At 38.4% G+C, this 17,616-nt stretch overlaps 1 protein-coding gene across 1 annotated transcript; it reads left to right on the forward strand.

The window, feature by feature from the left end:
- Positions 1-10,209: 10,209 nt before the first annotated feature.
- Positions 10,210-11,295, forward strand: LOC111335887 (uncharacterized). Its single transcript, XM_022941916.2, has one exon. The coding sequence runs from the start codon at positions 10,377-10,379 to the stop codon at positions 10,893-10,895; it is 519 nt and encodes a 172-aa protein (XP_022797651.1). The 5' UTR covers positions 10,210-10,376; the 3' UTR covers positions 10,896-11,295.
- Positions 11,296-17,616: the final 6,321 nt, after the last annotated feature.

The raw sequence follows: 17,616 nt of genomic DNA on the forward strand, positions 1-17,616 counted from the left end.
AGGCCCTTGAAGTTTAGCATGTTTAGCATTGCATTTTCGTGACTTTTCGTAAATCACTTCTACTCTGGTCAAGAATGATCCGTACGGATCGTACTCTACAAAATCCCCTAATATGTTGATAAGAATGATTTTCTACTGACAAATGACAAGTCAAATCTATAATTAGCGTGAGCTGCTTTGAAAAGCCAAACAAACGATACATCTCTTTATAAAATTTAGTAAAGATGTAAAGAAACCAGGCCATTTTCATAAAATGTTTGGTCTCCCATCGCCTTTTCTCTCAAGAATGTGGGTCAGTCGGAAGAAAAAAAATAAGAAAGAAAGAAATAAACAAACGAAACGAAAGTAAGGAAAAAAGCGGAAGCCTGATCGAGGCAAGGAAAAGCCAGGGGATTACTTAAAAGGTCGTGTCTGCTTCCATATTGTACAGTGTTTCTGAAGCTAGCTGAACATTTCTGCTTAAAACGGCTTTATTCAGTGAAAATTACTAGGAACGAAATTGAGCCTTAAAAGTTAATTTATCCAGTATTAAAATTTTGGTTGTCAAACTGTTTTTAGCATTTACATCCCTTTCTTTCTCTTAAAGGGATCGACCTGTTACGTAATTTAGATTTGAAAATATGCCTTCAAGTGCTAGCTTTGCTGGGAACTCGGTGTTGATTTACGTGGGTCCAAACCTCGACCATGGGTACATTTTGCTCTATATCAGTGCCTCTGTAAACAGTTTTCCAACGTGGAAAAAATCTGACTTTTCTGGATAAAATCATAGACAGTGAAATTACTTAGGAAATTACTTAGGAAATACGAAATGAGGGAACAGGCGAACAATGAATGTAGTCCAAGACCTCTTGTACATTGCTACAGGAAGCAGCAAGCGGTATATTTACCGGCTGTAACTACAAATCATTTAAGAAATACTAAGTGTGGACGTAGGCGAACAATGAATGTATTCCAAGCCCTCTCGTAAATCGTTACAGGCAACAGCAAGCGGTTATTTACTGTAACCACAGCTTTAGCTCCCAGAAAGAAATTGCGTCATGATTCACATATTTGAACTAAACTAACAGTTCTTTTTACAGGGTAGGAATCAGTTCTTCGTACGGTTCTTCTTAATTGCCACGTAGATACTGTTATTGTCGTCAATCATTTTCAATAAATCGCTATTTATAAACTTCGAGGGAGACATATCAAATTAATTGATAAAGGTTATAGTTTTCCTTTTATAAAACAAAAAACTCAAGTATCTTATCTTCGCAGCTGATCATGACCACGTAAAGCTCTTACTTATTATACAACACGTTCTTTTCAAGGGAAAAACGAGGCATGCTAAAGAAAACACCGTTTGTTTCAAGAAGGTCGGTCGCGGTTAATATCATGGGATCGGTCTTAATTTTAAGTAAACGGATCGCCCGGTGGCCTTTGTGATTTCGAAGCCAAGGGACGCGAAAACATCATTGACACGTAGTTATTGGGTCACTTTGAAAACCTCATGTTGTCATTACTTGACAGCAAATTCGCACGCATTTGATTGAGCATTCTGGAGTTTCTCTTTCAGTGGGGAAAAATCCGTTCAAACACATATACGGACCCTTACAACTTTATTTCTCTTTCTTAGTTGTACTATCGTCAATTATTTCAGGTCATGCTGTATATTAGGGGCAGAGAGAGGAGGTGCGAGGAAGGAAATTTAGTTTTCTTTTAAATCTAAGGGGAGGGGAGAAAGAGAGAGGGGAGGAGACCGGAGTCCAACGTTCAGAGCCAGTCCAGCTCTTATGTTATGCTGTCCCTCGCCTTTGGTTCGTGGTTTGGATGTTGGTGACAGCTCTAGAGGAATTTTGGCTATTCATTTTATCTCAGACAGCGGAAAAATCTGATCAAGTCCACATTTGACAAGCTTCTATCCTTTTGACAGGCTAAAGAACCACACTTTAACTTAAACCAATACTGACTTCCCTTGATTGTCCATTATACAACTACTTTAATTTTACCTTCGGTAACTCAATCGTACCGCTAACTTAAAGCAATTTCCGCGTCAGTTCCTTCAGCTGATTTTCTATTCAATTTTAACTTCATGACAAACTGTACTGTGGTCAAAAACAGTGACTTTACGGTGAAGTCGCGGATTTGACGGCCACTTTAGTTCAGGTTACGCCGGTTTACGATGCGTTCAACTTAGTAAATTGCATGAAATAGTCTATAATGCTTCGCTCTTCATACAAATATTAATCGTTTCCACACTGAAATAAAATTTGATCAAAATATCCACAGAGCAAACAGGAACTCAACAAGCGCTGCGTTTCTAAGCTACCAGCGGGCCGCCATCTACTATCAACTTTCAATATCTTGGGGCGTTTTTTTATTTCCCTCGAAGGTTCGAGCTATCAGGAATCTACTTTATTACTTCTGTTCATCAAGGTTAATAGCAAAACTGTTGATTTAGATTTCGGGAAAACTCCAATTCAAAACTTTGCTGTTTACCACAGACAAATTGATATCTATAAACTTTCCTGAGGGACACAATGAAGATATTAAAAAAATCAACTTTAAAACAAGAGGATTCCCAATTACCTTGCTTTGACGTACACATGCATCTTTCCTCTAATAACCACATGACAACAAAATCTTCGCGTGAGGAAAGTTTCACGAGATACTTACGTAACGAATTTAGGATTTTTTTTAATCAGGTTTATGCGACATCGTGTTTTGTCTACGAAAATAAACACGTGAGTCCACTCCAGAATGTCATTTTGTTGAAAAGAATAAGTTAATTCTGATGGAATACCATTGTTTTTTGTTGTTTGCATTGGCAAAGAAATATCTTGAAAACATTTACAATCAATGCCTAGCCAAAGCCTAGAGTGATTCAAAACCCATCCCTTTATTCAAATCTAACCTGTAGATTCGCGAGTGCCACGACCTTTTTTTAGATTTTATTTTTCACTAAAACATCAATGATATTTTTGCAACTTACCTGAAAACCCTGATAGGCTTCTCCGGCAGAGCCTGAGGGCGCTAGTAGAGATGGGTTGAGTTGGGGTGAGCGGGTTCGGTCATTTTCTAAACGTGAAATCCCTACAAGTGAAGAAATCCTCCAACCGTGCGTGTCCCAAATCGATTGGCGGTTTTACATGCGAAGCAATTCACTTGCAACTGCTGACTGATCGTTCTTTCCAAGAGGTGTCACGACATATGAACACTTTTCCTCACGAGCCACAATCTCAAGTGCATGAATTAACTTTGGATGACAATTTTCCGACCTCTGCCAGTAACAAATTATTTTTTTTGTCCATTACAAATGGGGTAGTTATTACATAAGCGGGCGACGAGCGACAGAGCTGAATAATGTATACGCATGCGCGAGGTCTTGCCGCTGAAACACGGATTTTGAGTCGTTCGCATGGTTGATTTCCTATTCTGTTGCTTCGAGGCGTCGTTTACCTTGCCGCTTTTCTTTTACAGAACAGCCTCCAAAAATTTGGTACACCCCTAAAAATTTTCAACAACTTAATTTTCCCCTTTAAGGCGGGAGTAAACCTAAAATTTGCTCCAAAACTCAGTTTTTTGTTTTCCTTAGAATTTGTAGCTTTGGGTATTTAATTTTACTATGGAAAAATGATTTTCCATTTATTTTCATTATTTTTACCTTTTTAAGCGATTTTAAAATTCCCGCTCTGGCTAGTGGCTTGGATACCATGGTAACGAGAATAGCATTTTTCAAAATTTATCAGTTGTTTATGCCTTGGTGTTCTGGCAACTAAGCCAAGCGGGCAAGAGCTAACGAGATACACTTTATTTAGTCTTATTTGAATAGTTTTTATGGGACAAAACGATTATGGTGAAACAATTTTTAGTGTAATAGAAAAAATCCGAGCCCCAGATGGACTTGAACCCTCCGTGATCTAGTCGGATTTCAATTTATGGGACAAAACGTTTATGGGATAGAATTAGAGGCAGTTTTGTCCGGATTTCAGTCGAATGTGATATTCAACGTACATAGAGCAGTAAATCAAAGGAAAAGTTTTCGAAAATGGCTGGAGAGAGAAGTAGATCTGTCTACTGGAAGAAAAGAAAGACATTTTACTGGAAGACGAAAACAGGAAGATGAGTTTGAAGAACGAAATCGCCCACTCAACTCCGAGCACTTTCCTGGATGAAAATCAGCTTTCCAATAATTGGAAAAATTTTGCCACTCGGACTCTAAAGAAACTGTTGGTTCCTCCGGAGAGAAAATGAAATATGCCGATGAGCTTCTTTCAGACAGCTCTGATACCAAGGAAAGCGAGGGATATCGATTAACAGACATGAAAAATTTATCCACGGCGGTCTCAAACGCGCACGTGTCTGAGATAAGTCAGAAATTTTTTGAAATCTATGTGGTTCTCTGTCCTCGCTTATGACTTATTTCCCATACCATATCGACCGTTGGTTCCAGTTTTTCCTTGCTGAATTTCACTGATTTATCTATTAAATCTTGGATCAGGTTCAAGAAAGATTTTTAGGTTTTGTTCATATACACTGTAAACAAAAAATTATGGGGTGAAAAATCACAGAATGTATATTTCTGACTTGAGGTCTTCACTCTATTTATGATAAAATTGCCTGATTTATCTTAAAATTTTTACTTGATTTGTCTTTCTAGGCAACTTAACTCTTAAGGAGGATAAAAGAGCTAGAGCAGGGCTGATGTCACAGTTTTCCCTTCAGTGCAATTCCTCTGAGGAATCCAGTCCACTTCCAACATCCAGTAGTGTGACCCAGTGAGGGAAATAATATGACATTAACGACTGAGTTGTCTTCCATGCTGTAGCATGGAAGACAAAAATTATGGAGAGGCTATCTATCCTTGGTGGTGTATGCACCAGAGAGGCAGCACATGCAAAAGACAGTAAATGATTGATGAAGTCTGATTTACAGGCTACGTAGAAGGAAAAGAGAGAGCATCAAGGGAAGCAACTTCTGAGGACTCGTCAGTAGGAAGCCCTTCAAGAAGCAGAAGGAGTAACATATGAACCAGGAGTCATTCAAATTACTTTTAGACACTCCTGCAGACAAAATATGGACAGTTGGGCCACTAGAATGGTTGCATAATTTAAAAAACTAAGTATGATTACTATTTGTAAGTTTAAAGGCTATTTTCTCATTATGCAATAATTTTGTCTTCAAGAAAAGATATCTTGAGAACAATTTATCTGAATGATCTGAAATTTTCAGCATTTGTTCCTCTTGATAAGTTCTGAGTTATGAGCAGAGCAATTTTCCACATGATTTAGGTACTGATACAATGGATATATGAAGTTCAATTTTCACTATTGCATAAATAGCGCTATCTACTGCGAAGGATCGTGCTTCATACGGATTTATGTACTCAAAGTTATGAAGTGAAACACTACTTCGATTTCCTATGTCAAATTTAATCGATCACCATTTCATATGTTTTCAACATATCAAAAATCCATAAGAAACATGTATTCTTTGAATTGACACTAAAAACATTTTTTTTCATTAATTCCAGAAGGAGTTATCTTTTCTTAAGTAACCCTTGGTAGAATCCAGCAGGTGGCACAATAAAACGAGTGGTATCCAATTACAATTGACATGTGGAGTGTAAAATATTTCTTTTTCATGATCATCAAGTCATAAGCTTTCCAGGGATATATAGTTTGCCTAAGTTTTCAATTAAATCCTAGCCATGAAAAATGGTTGAAAAATGGGCATTTTTTCAGGTTTACCCCTGCCCTAATTAAACCTTTGGAAATAGGAAAGTGCCTTCGACGAAAACAGAGTTCCTCGGTTTTAAAGGTCAGCCCTAATTATTTTCCGCTAATTTCGCTAAATTTTAGACCTGGGACACTTGAGTCCGCGTTTTTGACCGCATATCCCCTAACGTGGCATTTCATTATTCAGCTCTGCACTATCCGGGCGAGCCAGGTAAGAAAAATAGTCTGAAATATGACTGGTCAGCGGTAAAATAGCTTTAATACATCATGTAGAGACGTAAGACAGCAGAGTGACAATAACTCTCAAAAACTGTGGTGGAGGTGGCCAAGAAGTTGGGGGAGGGATATCCAACAAAGACTGTTCATGGAATGATATTTAGGTCATATTTGGAATTGTTGTTAGCGATGTATTAATTGTGAAAAACGCTCATTAAAATACAAGTGTTTGAACTGAGATCAGAACCATGTTTCACCTCAGATCAAAAATTTTCCTTGGAGTGTTCATTGGATATCAATGTTCATGCACGTGACCCAAATATGCCTCATTTATTGGTTGTTACCCTCTTAAATCATTAATGAATATGGGAATAATAAATCATCCATCGCTGCGCTGTTGCCTGTGAAATATCCGAAGCAATAATCGCCTTCAACAAGCGGCTCTTCTTTCAAAAAGTCGATCTCTAAATCTCTCAACGTTGTTAGCTTTTGGTCTTCATCCTCAACCTCGTTCCCAGGGTCTCTCACCTTCCCGCTCAAGGGGGCGGGAAGATGAGAGACCCTGGGAACGAGGTTGCTTCATCCTTAGTAACATTTTCCGGAACAGACGAACTACATTGCGGAAACCAAATTCGCGCCAAATTTGATTGACAATTTTTGACAACCGGAAGTCATAATACATTTTTTTTCGTCACACAGCAAATATCATACTTCTTGGTGCTTTCCTCGAAGCCACTGACGCCTTACCTGATGCTTTTCTTGGTTACTACAGCAATAAAAGTATTTGTACAGTCCATGCTTTTGAATTTTTTTTTAACTTTTTATGTAAAGAAGTTTTCTGCAAACTACAAATGATTTGTCTCTACATGAGAGGTTAAATCTATTCACCGCTGACCACTCTTATTTCGGACTATTTTTTCTTGCCCGGCTCGTCGCCCGTGATGTAATAACTTATTTTTTGATATACTTTTTGCAACTTAACATAAACTAAAATTTATAACATTTGCCTTGTAATCTCACAGCATCGTCATTATGTTCTTTGTATATCTTTTTGAGAAGTTTCTGTCAGGGGGAGGGGCGAAGTAGAAGCGGGGGGAATATCAGAGGAAGGGTGATTGTCAGAAACTCAAAGTTCAAGAAGGGGCAGTTTTTTGTTGTTCAAGGTCAAGACGCTCCATCCAACAAGAATGAATATTCCGTGGGGACCTGGACATGGCGGTTTTGGCGGCAAAATTTAAAGATGGTGGGAGAGAGAGAGAGAGAGAAAAAAAAATCTATTTCGGTTCATACATCGGGAACATGCCAGGAACGGCGCATGAATCAGTCGATGTTCTTAATTCGCAACATGCTTACCGAATCAACCAAAATGATTGGAATGTAGGTCTGCAGCCGCTCTCAGCTTATAATATATCAAAATTGGTTCGGCGTGTGCGGTTAACGGTTTCTGGAGGCTGGGAGCTCCTGGTTCGGATCGGCAGAGTCTGCCTCTTTCTTGGGTAGCATTAGAACATACAGCGTCTTTGTCACTTGCTGAAGCTGATGAGTAAATTATCATCTACTAGCCCGCCATCTTAATCTTCAAATAAAACTCTTACATTAGTACCCAGACCCCTTTCGTCAAAATCAATCAAGCGATCAGGGTGACTGGTGTCGAATTATAAGAAGCACATGTTATTACACAGGCCAATTTATTAAAACGTATTAACACTATTAAAAACTTGCTTGTAATTGTGTTTCTGAGTTTCGCCAACGGTACTGAAGTCTTCTCTTTTTAACCTTTTCACTCCCAAGATCTAAATAGTACTTCTCCTTACTGTCTATCACACAACTCTTATAAAGCCTAGTTTTATGTGTTCAGTTTTACATCAACTAGCAATCCCCTCACTAAGATTTGTTTTTTTTTATTCTCATCACTTGTCTGCTTTATATTGTATTGATATCGTAAGGAGAAATTCTGTCTTGGTCACTCTTTGGGGTCAAAACGTAAATTTGTTGTTCAAATATTTAGAACAATACGCAGATATATTGAATACACTACGATGAATTAAAAAATTCGTGGACGAAGCGAAGCACAGACGGCGGTAGTTCATTGCCTCCCACGCTTTCAAATATAAGGGTGATATTAGACCAGCTTTAAAAGATACTGATATTTATGTTATAGCTAATCATAGAAACCGAAAAACCGCTAAATTTGCTTAACATGCCTTTACAAAAAATTGTATTTGTCCGGCGGATTGTAAATTCATTGTTTGTTTACTCTGCCTCGACCGCTTCAGCCCCAGGTTTTTGCATGGTTTCCTGGTTAGAGGTAATTCTATAAATCTTTTTTTCAGAGGTTATGACTCAGTAGCGAGATTTGTCCATGTGACAACTTCTGCCTTGTCTCCAAAAGCACTTGAACTGTACCCTGGCGGAGTTGTAAAAGCTAATCCGCTAAGATTGGCTTGACACTGCAAAGACGATTCTCAAGAGCTTTGTTTACAAGCACGCACAAAATGGTTTCACAATCTAATAACCTATCTATCTGACAAAAAGAGAGTCTTTGTTTTGCTGTATAGTGCAGTAGGATTGAATAACAGAAGCCCAAGTGTGGGAAAAAGATAACCTCACAGCAGAATCCCGTTACAACAGTGCGAGGCAGGGCTAAAATGATCTGCGTGATCAGCAGGAGCCTTTAAGAAAAGTTTTGTAAAACTTTTCATTGCTCTGCTCTCATGGTCTGGAATGATAACTTGCGTGCGAAATGTACTTTCACCCGTGAGTCCGAGAATGAAACTTTTGAGCGTGATTGAATGAGACGCGAAGAATCGACGTCATGTTTTACATTTCGTTTTTTTGCCTTTTCTCGGTACGTTGATAATTTTAGTCATATCGATGGTTTTTGGCAAAGTAAAAAAACCCCTCCACTTTGCCATTTGTTTCTCACGCTGTTTTAAATGACTGATTTATTGTTTGTTTTCTGCTTGCCGCCAAAAGCCCGGAAGCAATGTAATAAAAAAAAATCAACAGGAAATTACCGGAAAGAAAATATTCCTTTTCAACAGCACAAAGGCTGGAACAAATGAAAGGGGATCCGCCCGACAGGCATCCCCGTGGGAATTCACGCAAGCTGCGCGGTACGTGACAGCCCTTGTGAAAGTTTCAGTCACGATCCAGAAGAGATAACCTCTCCTAACCATGAGATAAGTTACGAGCTCGCTTTTCTTGATTTCTTCCTTTGGTTTATTTTTCTTCTTTCCCTTGTATTTTAAGCTTATAGCAATATTTTCGAGATGTATTTAAAACAGTCTTTAATCCAAAATAGGAGTTTCTATACTCTCTACAGTTTAAAGACTTCAGAATGAAGCAAACTGAGGTTCTGTCCTCGTGTACCGGTTCACAAGAGCCAATACAAAAGACCAAACAATACACAATAGCTAACCGATAACTCCTAAACAAAGAAAGAACAATGGTAATTCCCTTGTGAACCGGTACACCAGGACAGAACCCAAACTGAGAAACGTTTTTTAAACTGGGGAGATACCACTTACTAGATGGAGATTCCAGTCGTAGTTTGCATAAATCTGCTAGCTTAAAGGAATTTTCAGAGATAGTCCAATATCATTCTAAACGATTCTGACGAGCGCGCAAGCATCCCTGCTCAAATTTCACTCGAAGTCAGACCGTCTCAAACTTCCTTTCAAAGGGAGGGAAGATTTCTGGAATACAACAGTTCCTTTCTGTAACTTTTAACCCGGTATGTGACCACTGCGTATAAATTAATTTGGTGAAGGGAATTTTCTTGAGATCCAATATTTTCGCGATTATTCGAGAGAGAGATCACTACCTGCACGTCCTACCTTATTAGTCATTATAAGCAGACAAAGGTTTTTTATGGCACGTGATTTCGCCAGCGGCAAAGGAGGCGAAATCAATTATGTTTCTTAAAATATCATCCGACGGGAAAAAAGAAGGTAAAAAAAGAAAAAAAAAAAAAAAAACCGCTGAAGGCTTGTCGGAACCGTGAGCGGTGTGAATGAAATATCGAATGGAGGGATTTTTAATCAATATGTCAGTTTTATACCACGATCGCTAACTTCTGTCATACTCCTGAAAAGACAAAATTCATGGTGCACTAGGAGGCCTCTTTCCAACAGTTGAAACGCGACCAAACCGAACGTTGCGCGAACCTCCTTCTAAAATCTGCTCTCGTGCTTGCTCACGTTTTGTAATGGTAATCCGGTGGTGACGTAACATCACTCACGGCCACTTGATGCCTACGTGACGTGTGTAATTGATTCTTTTGTGAGGAGCACTCGTTTGCGACCTCTCACCGGTATAAAAAGACCGATTTCGTCCATGCCAGTCAGAGAGGTGCGTAGAAGACGAAGGGGTCAAAGGTGTTCTCCAGAGAAAGCGTTGAAGAAGCTTTGAACTTTCAAAGGCACACACTGTCGAAGCATCATGCAGGATTTAATGATCAAAGCAACTTCGCCTGAAGGATCCCCTGCGCAGAAAAAGCGAAAAAGAAATAGCCGTCGTGTTCCGATTGATATGATGTTACAGGTTCAAATCGCCGCTATTAGACAGCCAAAGGAGAGGGAGGCATTGAAGAAGCGATTGAGAAAACAAATAACATGTTGCGAGATCAATGAAATAACGACCTCAGGTCTCACAGCGCTTAATCAGTGCGTTCTAGACGGAAACTTGGAGAGTGCTAAAATGCTCGTCGAGTTAGGAGCAGACGTCAACAAGAAGGACAGATTCGGTTGGACCGCTCTGCATTACGCAGCCAGCGAAGGCTACGAAAATATCTGCAGGTTTCTCCTAAGGAACGGTGCAAATGTTAGGGCTGAAGATAAGGAAGGAAAATTTCCCGTGGAAGTTACGGACGATGAACTAATTTTAAGACTTTTGTTAAGAGCGACCTTACTGTACAACATGCCGCCATTAGACAAAGACTCACTCCAGCATAGCTGCTGATGTATTTGTTATTGTTATTGTTCTGGCTGGAGTAGCTACTATGTTGCTTTACTTGTTTTGAAGATGGGAATGCGTTCTAATTGTGCGAGTGGAATCGATTTAGCTTGGCAGCAAACCGTACGACGGTTCAAGTCAATAACGCAGAGTTTTGCTATTTAGCATCATCGTGGAAAGAAGATATTTAAAGTCGAAGCGAGTGACAGACTCTTGCTAAGCATGCAATGATTCATAGAAACATTTGAGAGTTCGGGAATGTGTAAATATTGTTTTTGTACATGTACGATAAGAGATCTGTTTTAAACAAATGGATCTCAAATGTAAGTCAAATGGCCATGCCATCACGTCTCGTGGAAAAATTGCATTTATGTTGCCCAATTTCCAATTAAAGGTAATTAACACATATTTGTTGAAATTTTGACCACCAGAGAAGTAAATGTTTATTGAAAAATTATCTTAAGGCGGAGTTTCGTTACCTAAAATGAAGAACTCGTTGGGGTGTTGTGGAAATGTAACACAAAAAAGGTGTCTGTTTTGGGTTTCATGATTGTTTTTGTTGTCGTGAAAGGTCGTTCACCCGTGAAAGCTAAACGACTGAAAACTACGCGAAGCCATATCGGCTCAATCTTTTGACCCTTTCGAGCGGCCGAGAAGCCCTGAAGTTTTATCCCCTTTCGCTCTGACGAAGAAAATCGAGTCCTTAAAACGCCTTTTGATTAACGCCTCCTTGACAAGGAAAAAAACAATGCTTGAAACTGAGAAAGGAGACCAAAGGAAGGATGCCATAACTATCGACTGAAGCCACTGATAACGAAAGTAAAATTTCCTGTATCCTTTCGCGTTTTGTTTCAATCACTTGAAACCTCAGCGTGGAGACTTGAGCTTCCTGTTAAAGCTGTTTCCTGCAGCGAACAAATAGCGCGTTGTTTAAAGTTTTCCCTGTTCCTAATTTTAAAAAGAACTTGGCTAGCGATTGAGTTGGTTTTTCCGGTCCACTTACGTTAAGATATTAGACGCAGCTTGCTCTCATTGTTGTTGTCAAATCAAATGGAAAAATAATTGCTCTTAGACCTTTGGGCCACAAGTTTAAACTTGCTTTTCGCATCTTCCTTTATAAAGCCGATTTACCCGTTTCCTATTTCATTAGGGTAATTGGTTTATCAATTTTAAAAGGAGGAGTCTTGCTGATAGAAACAGATTTGTTGATTAAAATCTCAGCCAAAGCTATCAAGAATTTAATCAATGGCCTTGTAATGCGAAATGTTAGGTACAATATTCTTCCCAAAAAAGTTCATCAGATATTCAATTAAATAGAATTTACGGCATAATGTAATATTGGACTTAAACGTGATCTATTAGATCATGTTTCTGTTCGATATGAATTAGACCTGGAATTTGATAGCGTGCGCTTGAGATACACTACTACACAAACATCAATATATACAGATATATTTGGGTTTTTCGGTCTCTTTGCTCCACATATTTTGCCGGTTTCTGGGTAAGGATTTGCTTCAAAAACAAACATACAAATATATTTAATACTACCACTATTTCATTAATGTTTTAGAATGATTTTTACCGAAAAAGAAGTCCGTTGTAACCAGCCCCTCAAAATTCTAATTCAACTTAAAACCTGAACCGATGAGCAAAGAGGCATTTAGAGGACGCACCAATACTAAAATACAATTTAATTTATTTATTTTAATGCTGCTGCTATCTTTAATGTGATTTCTTGCATTTTATTTTGCAAAATGTCTTGCAGGTGTTAAAGATACTGCATGCGGTTTTCTTCGCATTTTACCATTTTTTGTCACGAAAGATTGAAATATAAAGTTGGATCTTTACCTCATAAAACATCGACTGCGAGTGAGTTGGTACGAGGGGTTGATGATTCGTTTAGATACACTTTTGCACGTCGTTTGAAGTGCGAATGAAGTTTTAATGAGAGTCTAATAACCTAGAACAAATGAAAAATTTCCGTGGTTAGCAATACCTTGAATTTTTTAATGTACAAGGGCCCACCAACGAGAGATAAACATTGCTGCATAGTTTCACTCATCGCATGGTCTTAAGTGTCTTCCACGAGATCGGTATTAAAGATTTCCGAGCTGGCGTTATACCTTAAAACTTCAATTAACAACCGCTTAGGTCGTTGATCAACAAATTCGAATAAACTTTTCTTGGCCACTTGGACACTTTTCAATGAGCTTCGATTTCAATGACATGGAAAAGGCGATCAAAGAGATCTGACTTTGTTGTACAGTGGTTTAAAGTTCCAGACTGTATGTCTGCTGTTCATGAAGAATAAACAAATTAAAGCGCTGCTTAAATCTGGGATAAGATTTTTGTCGAAGTTCACATATTCATGTTTGCACAGAATGAAGAGACTTTGTAAACTTTCACTGGTATAAATTGGATTTACACAGTGTCAGTAAAGCCTTGACTCATTAATTAGTTTTATGGGATCCGAGTCACGATATATGTTAGAGAATCCTGCAGCAAACAGTCACTTTCAGCGTGAGTTAAACCTGAACATTTTAGCCCAATGCGATACAAATACACTAAAATGACAAGGATGGATCAAAACAAAACAAGGATGTAAATACTCACATGGTCTACAAATAGCAAAGTTCTTAAAATTTAAGAATCGCGTTCCGGGATGCACTAGGCACTAGGAGGCCTAGACTTGATGACGTATATCCTTAACCACACGTCATCAAGTAGGTTGTTCTCAATTAGCATTACACGCATTTCTTTTCAGTATTATTCTACTAAAGATACATACCAAGAGTTTCTTCCAACAATTAGGATATAAAAAGATATTAATGCACTCGCATTTTGAGGACTAATTGATAGGTGAGGACGCTGTACTTAAGACAGATCATGAGAGAACTAAATATTACCTTACAACAAAAATAGCTAAACAAACCTGTTGTTAGAATTGGCAGAATTGTTAACACACAACCACAACAAAAGGAGAGCATATGATACATATAAATCTACTACAAACACTTGACTTCGGAAGCCTATATTTTTAAGAGCATCGTCCGAGGAAGAGCGCGTGTCCGGCCAACTTTTTTTAAAGACGAGCCGAAACGCACCCCTTACAAGCTCATTTTTTTTTGTGCCTAAAATCTCTGCTGAAAGTCTGATATTCCAAAAAGAGAAAACTGTTGTTTGTGTGGTACTTTCCAACTTACGGAACTGAGAGATTTCTCACTACAACGTTACATTTAAAGAAAATAATCGATGTAGATCAATTGTTTGAGCGGTCTAAATTGTTTGAGCGGTCTATGTATATATATATATATATATATATACATAAAAGGTAGTTCTTGCGTTTGTATGAATTACCTTGTTCCATTCCGAACAATCACGCAAAGTTTCGACAACAAAAGAAAGAAGGAAGTAACGATAGTTGTAAACAACTTTGTTTTCACATCAAGCAAACCACATACTTTACAAACATAAAAAAAGTAGAAACATCAAACATGAAGTGGACAAAAAGCTACGAAAACGGCCGAAACAGTACACGAAAACAAGCCGCGACAACACGCGAAAAGCTACGAAAACGATCGAAACAGTAGACGAATTAACTAAAGAGAAAGAGATAAATTAACTGTTGCTTTAAAATTTGGCTCTTCTATAAAATATGTATGGCCTCTTTCGTCTTAAAAGATTCGGCAGACTGAAAGCATGAGCTATGTTTTCCTGTAAATCTTTTCACAACAATATCAACTCTTGACTTGAACTAAAAATAAATGACACTGAAGTAATCGGAATTTTAATTTGTATCATTGACGATAATTTTGTAATCTTAGAAATAACGTACACAATTGGTGGAGAATGACTGAAATTATCTCGCTGAGGGGGAGTAAATTTTTCAGGTTAAAAATTTGAAATCCTGCAACACCTTTTCTTGACATCTGCATCAGTTTTTGGCCGTAATCTTCACGTATTCTTTTCTTTTTTAGTTTGTCCTGTCCTAAAAATTTTGTTTCCTCCGTGTTGAAGTGAATTTTTCCGGCCACAACAAGACTTAAGTTTTAAGCAATTTTAGGGCGCGTTTTGATCGGTTGTCATAAGAAAAACCATACTAGTCACGATACCAGCCAATCAGAAAAAAGGAAACATCTCAAAGAGCCAATAAGAGTTTAATGGGAAAACGCGGGAAAACGCGTTGTTTTTTTAGATTTGTAATTTGATTGACTGAATGGGTGGCACGAGTTTTAAAGACCAATCACAGTGCAAAATCCAGCCAAAACGATGCATTCCCGATTTGCTTTCGACAAACAGTTGGAAATTGCTCTAGCTCTGACAAAGGGTTATTTACTTTACAGAAATATTTCAATCACTTTCTTAACTCGAGAAAAACTCAAAAGATACACGGACCAGCCTGACTGACATCCAAACGAACGCGAATTGGCAGAGTAGAGGTAGAAATTGCTTTGGAAAAAATACGCACAAAGGATTCAAAACGGCCATGAAAGCAACACTCAAAAAGAACGATTTTCAATTCATTCTTTCTATCGGAATGACACAGGTTGTGAGTGGCGAAAGCCAAAATCTGGCTCCGGTACACGACAACTTCAAGCATAGTTTCTCGTTGCCCCTCATTGGCTTAGTAACAACAACTCAATAACAGACGATTCATTACAGAAATAGCCGAAACAATGGACTAAAAGCTACGAAAATAGCCGAATGTCATGCAGTTACTTGTTTACTTACTTGCTTACTAACACGCCATCAACACAAAAGGGAACGTTTCTCTAAGAAACCAACTTTCCCCACAATAATCAAAAGCTCATTTATTGAAGGAGGTTATCTCAACTACTCACACACTTACAATATAATCAAAGATCGTGCCGCTCCTTAGAGGAAACCGGTCGAAATGGCGCCAGAGACGGAACTACTGACACCCACGGTACAGCGGCATGTGTCATTCAGGATGCACCTTTGTGATATGGATCACCAAAACTTGTTAAAGCAGAGTTTTATCCGGCCGCTTGATTAAGATTGATGGCTATATAGCCGAGACACCACACGGTTATTTTAAGAGCGGCTAAACATTCCAGAACGCTTATCATGCGAAAAGAAAACTTATCGGTTGAAACGAAACTAGTTGTAATGACGCGGTGCCGAGTCGCATATCAACCGCAACATTAATTTTTCGGCTTCTAATTTGAGATCCGTGGTGGGCCAGAATCGACGGGAATCACTTTACAAAGGGTCAGATATTGATTCGGTCGTTCAAACCCTCAGGTGCGATTAGAAAAAAACATGTTTTAAATTGTTTTCTTAGCTTGTGCAAGTGACAGCCGATTCAAATCTTTCCGCATCATAATTTTATGTTCTGAGTTATGTTTGTAAGATCTCTTCTACACCAAAGAAAAACAGAGAGAGCACACAGGCCGAATATCTTAGTTAATTTCCGTACGGAGAGATTCAAAACATTTTTTAGCCGCCAGCGGATAGAAGAGGTAAAGAAGGATAACTTTTAGTCATCTGTCTTAACAGGCAATGCGTGATTTGGTACAGTAGTAAATGTTTATTAGTGTGGGAAAGTCAGTTTTCACTGCTTAATTAAGTGTTCGTGATAAGTTTTCGGCAAATGTTTTCACAGTTGTTTACTGACTTCATAACCGTGGCAATTTTCGACCCAATCTCTCTCTCCAGTGTTCTTTTGACCGCACGAGTAATTGGTTCTATAGGTGATATCATTCTTAATAATTATTAGACACCCACGCGCTCTAGTTATGCTCCTTATCGAGTGATTGCCACATTTTCTGACGTCATAAAACATTTGACCTCGTGACATATTTACATGAAATTTTCGCGACACGTTAAATTCGCGATTTTGAGGTACGCATATTTCGCGACACTCAAATTCCCCGATAGTGCGGAAATTTTGTGTTTTGAATCACTTTAATTTCGCGTTTTTATCATTAGATACAGCTAACCTTTCCTTGGCAATGTTACCTAAAATGTCCTTTAATCAAATAAAACGACTGTATCGAAGCAACAATAATGTAAAAATTAACAAATACGCAACAGCTAGACTAAATGATAATAGTGACGATAGAATGGTTCTCATAAAATCATAAGTAGTTCATGGTGGCTATTTTCGCGTCATGTTATGCCACACTTACTGTTCGCGTCACTTTAAATTCGCATTTTTTTCGAAATCACGAAATTCGCGAAATGAACGTCACGCGAAAATATCATGCAAGAAGGTACCCGTTGCACTTCTGCAAAATGTCTCATTTTCTGATTGTGTTACATTCTTTAAATTCTCATTTTTGGGATTATCATCTGTTCTCGAGTTGTGTGCTTGCTTGCCGTGCGAGGCAAAGGGCGACCCTTTTATGAAACCAATCTTACTGATAACAGATTGCTCTGCGATCATGCCAACTGGTTTCTTATCTCTCAACAAGGTCCCCTCTTGCCTCACCTCTAGTCAAAAGGACTGTCAAGAAGCGCACTGGTGTAAAATTGGCAACTGGAACGAAAATGTATCGTTTTGATTTACCATGACATACACTGTTTTCCTATCATGGCACAGACATCAAGAGAAACGCAGAAATTAAACACTGAAAGACTATATATTAAATGAGTGGTCGTAGTGCCTGCCCATGCTCTAGAAGAAAAGTGTTCTACGCTAAAAGAAACTGGCTTCTGTTTAGTAGAGCATCAACTTTCTATCGAACAGTTTTAATATACAGAG

This window comes from Stylophora pistillata, chromosome 6, assembly GCF_964205215.1.
Source record: "Stylophora pistillata chromosome 6, jaStyPist1.2, whole genome shotgun sequence".
Taxonomy (NCBI): Eukaryota; Metazoa; Cnidaria; class Anthozoa; order Scleractinia; family Pocilloporidae; genus Stylophora; species Stylophora pistillata.